At 38.4% G+C, this 3,949-nt stretch overlaps 1 protein-coding gene across 1 annotated transcript in view; it reads right to left on the reverse strand.

Annotated features, from left to right (window-relative positions):
- LOC106524124 (leucine-rich repeat-containing protein 16A) overlaps positions 1-3,949 on the reverse strand; it is a gene marked incomplete in the record, with an annotated part of 107,406 nt that overhangs the window by 91,797 nt on the left and 11,660 nt on the right. The window contains 1 exon segment of the mRNA XM_014017798.1: positions 295-392. Coding sequence (XP_013873252.1) covers positions 295-392 — 98 coding nt within the window.

Raw genomic sequence — 3,949 nt, forward strand, 5'->3', positions numbered from 1 at the left:
CAGTGATACTGAAATAATAAACTTATGAGAAGTGATCTAAACCAGACATGTTCGGGTTTGTTAGTGTTTCAAAGGTTGATCAGAAACAAAAAAAATCATCCAAGTACTGGAATCAACCCTAAAAAGACTGCGTGGGGGGAGGGAGGGGGGTACAGCATTAAAGATGAGAGAAGTGTGCATTCTTTAATGAAAAGTGTACATTTCTGGAAAAGACAACTCAGGAAGATGAAGACAGATGAAAGATTTAAAAGCTTTAATGAMGACGGAGCCGGAGAGCAGTTGCAGTTGACTCACCAGGACTCTGTTCTCCATCTTGTCTCCTTTGATCTCCAGTTTGACTCGTTTCCTCAATGACAACTTCACCTTCCTCCCCACTGCATCCCTCACACTCTCTGCACACAAGAGAGAGAGAAGAGACAAAATGAGGAATCATTCAGACCCAAGTGGAAAGTCTGTCACATAATCTACATCTCAAAACGTGTCGTCCCTTCTATTATTGAAGAAAAGACAAGAATGAGCTGCAAAATCTCAAGTCAACTGAGGTAGAAGTGGATGAATGAGTTTTCGCTTTGCTTTGTTCAGTTGACACAGATCAGTGTGCTGTTGCCAAAGGGGGGAATGATTCCATATCTCTGTTAATTAGGAAAAAAACTGACATTTGATGAAAAATTTACCAAATCCAGTTTTAATGTACCAATGGGTAATGGGCTCTCATCTAGTTTTCATTTCATTCTCTCTTCATGAAACCCTCTTCTGGGGCTATTTTGTGCCATTTTCAGCATTTGTGCAGACATGAAAAACTATAAATGTCAGACTGAAAAAAATGACCTAAAAAGCACAATTTATGAAAAACATTTTTCCTGCTTTTGTACCAGAATTCCTTCAGAGTGAATAGTTCAACAGCCCCACTAAAAGAAAGAATTTTGCCTTCAAATATCTATTGTAAACATGATCAAGTTGAAAATAAAGAACAGTTTTACTGTTTCTATTTCTCTCTGGGAATGAATGAAAGAATACTTCTCAAACAAATTTCAGAAGTAATAGTAACTAATAAAAATGCCCATGATGATCCATGTCACTCCAGCTTAAGGACTTATATTCAGACTAACATGGATATTTCACAAAACAAACTTATTCTACTGCATCTGAATCCATCGCTTAAACTGTTTCTGGAGAGGAAATTTTACAAACGCTTTTATAAAAAAATGGATAAAACAGATGAAGAAAATTTTAATTTTTGTTTCATCTATTTTAAGTGTGGTAATTGAGATGCTGGAGGAACAGAAGGCCATTTTGCACCATAAGGCCCAGMCTGGCCTAGCTGGCCCTGGTCTTACTTGGCTCTGGTTGTTTTTGCTATGAGCAGGCTGCTGCCTTGATCTGGGCAGGATCATCATAGCAAGTGCGCAAATCTTTGAGACACACAACACTGGAGGACTTGAGGCCCTCCAGAAGTACCATGCTATAGATGAGGGGACATGAAAACTAATGGACGTCACAGTCTACTCCAACAACAGCTGTCCCCACAACTTCTCAGCAGTCTTTCACAGTAAACCCTGGCATCCAACAGTCGTTCTTTTCCCTGATTGGGAATTTCAGTCTTTGTTGACTCCTTGWTTGAATCTTTTCTCATTGGCCAACCTGTCATCCCAAGAACAATAATTTTCTCATCACCAATGTCACTTCTATGCAGATGACACCCAAATGACAACCTTAAATGAACCCTAGGTCTCAATACTTCAACTTGACTTTATGGATTATACCAAAAGTATTTATTGAACTCTGGGATTTTGGCTATATGATGGATAATTTTAATGCTAATTTTAATGCTTCAGCATTGGTGATGAAAAAATGGCCTAGCCTATAGAGCCCAAGATTTGACTTTGTCGTCATTTAGCGCCTTTAGCATGAACTTGAATGAAGACTGCAAAACACTTTTTTGTCCAACATCATCGCCTGACTTCRTATGTTCGAGAGAATGAATGGGCACATATTTCCTCAGAAACACTCCCAAATGTTGTTGAAAGCCTTTTCAGAAGAAAAGAAAGCTGCATTAACTGCAACAGTGGATCCAACTCTATCCAATTCCCATTGGGTGATAAACAGGTGTAATCAAATAGGTTTTGACTATGTGACGTATCAAACATGAAAGAACACCACCTTCAGCTAACCTTTCTAAAGCTGATGTATTGGACTTCTCTACCAATGAGTCCATCCAGCATCAGCATAAATCAATCCACRCAATCTGTTGAGCAAAAAATCTGAGTGTTATGATGGACGACCAGTTGTCTTTCTCCCACCATGTTGCAGTTGTCTGTTGGGCATGCGACTCTGTGCTTTATGACATCAGATCATATCTCTYGCTCTGTCCAGTGCACACTCTTCTATGAAGTGTACATGTGTACACAGTGAAATCTTTACTTATGGTTGACAGCCAATCCATYTATATAGTGTTCGGAAAACAATAATGACAAGTCACTCCTTTATTTTTAAACCAACACTGGATAAAATTGTTGCTAGAATCAAGTTTAAATGTTGCTTCAAGCTAACCATTGCTTRCAGAGTGACTAAAAGGCTGGTATATGACTAAACTGAGCCCAACAGGCTTGTATATTTCTTAACAAAATGTGATTAGGCATCCCTACACATAGTCCGAATATCAAATGTTGTTCCCTAAAGTTAAGCCACTTTGGATGAAAGTAACTAAAACATGACAGAAGATAKATTTATATACTCAAAACAATAATCATTGTTGTAACTGTAGAGGTCATTTGATGCAGATTTTAAAAAACCATACACATACCGACATGCTGAATGTGTCATTTTCTATTCAGATTGGTTTTTCACACACTGTGGGACCATCAACAGCCACACTACTGGCTTAAAAAGCAGAAGTGGGTCAGCCACTGCTTTGCACTGCTCATTCACTTTGCACACACACACACAAACACACGCAACCCAGATGACTTACAACAGTCTATGTACATGTCTCTGGCACAGGAAGGGATTCTGAGCGTGGAGCTACATCTGTGCTGGCGTGCACGAATCCCCGCCTACAGGCTTCCTCCCACCATCGTCAGATCAAAGTGAAACTAATAATTAGGTAGGGCGCGAAATGGTTCTTCTGCCAGCCTTGAGCTGCCTAAATAAACTTCTCTAAAAATGCGCTGCCTTTTCGTTAGCAGCATTTCTACAATAAAAACACAAAGTATGAGTTGCAGTGATCTTCATACAAAAAAAACTAGGTCTTTTCTAATTTAATGAGCTTGGGCAGCTTAAGGAAAGGCATTTTGAAATAGATTGAAGTATATTTTTGTCTGCTACTTTATTAAAATTTTGAAAGAAGAATCAATTTACTAGCCAGCTGCTGTGAGCTTATTTCAGACAAACAGGACCTGTGCTCTGGACACAGAAACCTGAATATCAGAACTGTATCAAGTGCTAAAGCTRGGGATGCACTGATATGAAAATTTCAGCTGATATCAATATCCAATATTAATACTGCTGTTTTGGCTGATAACCGATATTTACCGATATTACACAAACACAATAATTATTTATATAAGTACTGTATATGCACAAATACACTTGTCTTTTTTCAATACCGTAAAAAAACAACCAGAGCGATGACATGGCTCTCTACTTCAGTTATTCCTGGCTGTACAGCGTCACTAACACTATCGTGATCAAACAGATACATCTCAACAAATCGTTTCTGAAACACGAACGACAACAAGAGGGAAATCGATATCGGATGTTAACATCAGCCCAATTGTACTTATCGGACCGATATCAGATCTCAGTTGAAGTTATTGAAATTCTCTGATTTGGTTGATTATAGTATTTTGTTAATGTATAGGGCTCATGAAAACACTTTACATTCAAACATCCAATTACATTTTGTTAAAAGAGAGTTGTTACAATCTCAAGGTGATGAGAGATGATGGTT

Source organism: Austrofundulus limnaeus, unplaced genomic scaffold, assembly GCF_001266775.1.
Source record: "Austrofundulus limnaeus strain Quisiro unplaced genomic scaffold, Austrofundulus_limnaeus-1.0 Scaffold177, whole genome shotgun sequence".
NCBI lineage: Eukaryota > Metazoa > Chordata > Actinopteri > Cyprinodontiformes > Rivulidae > Austrofundulus > Austrofundulus limnaeus.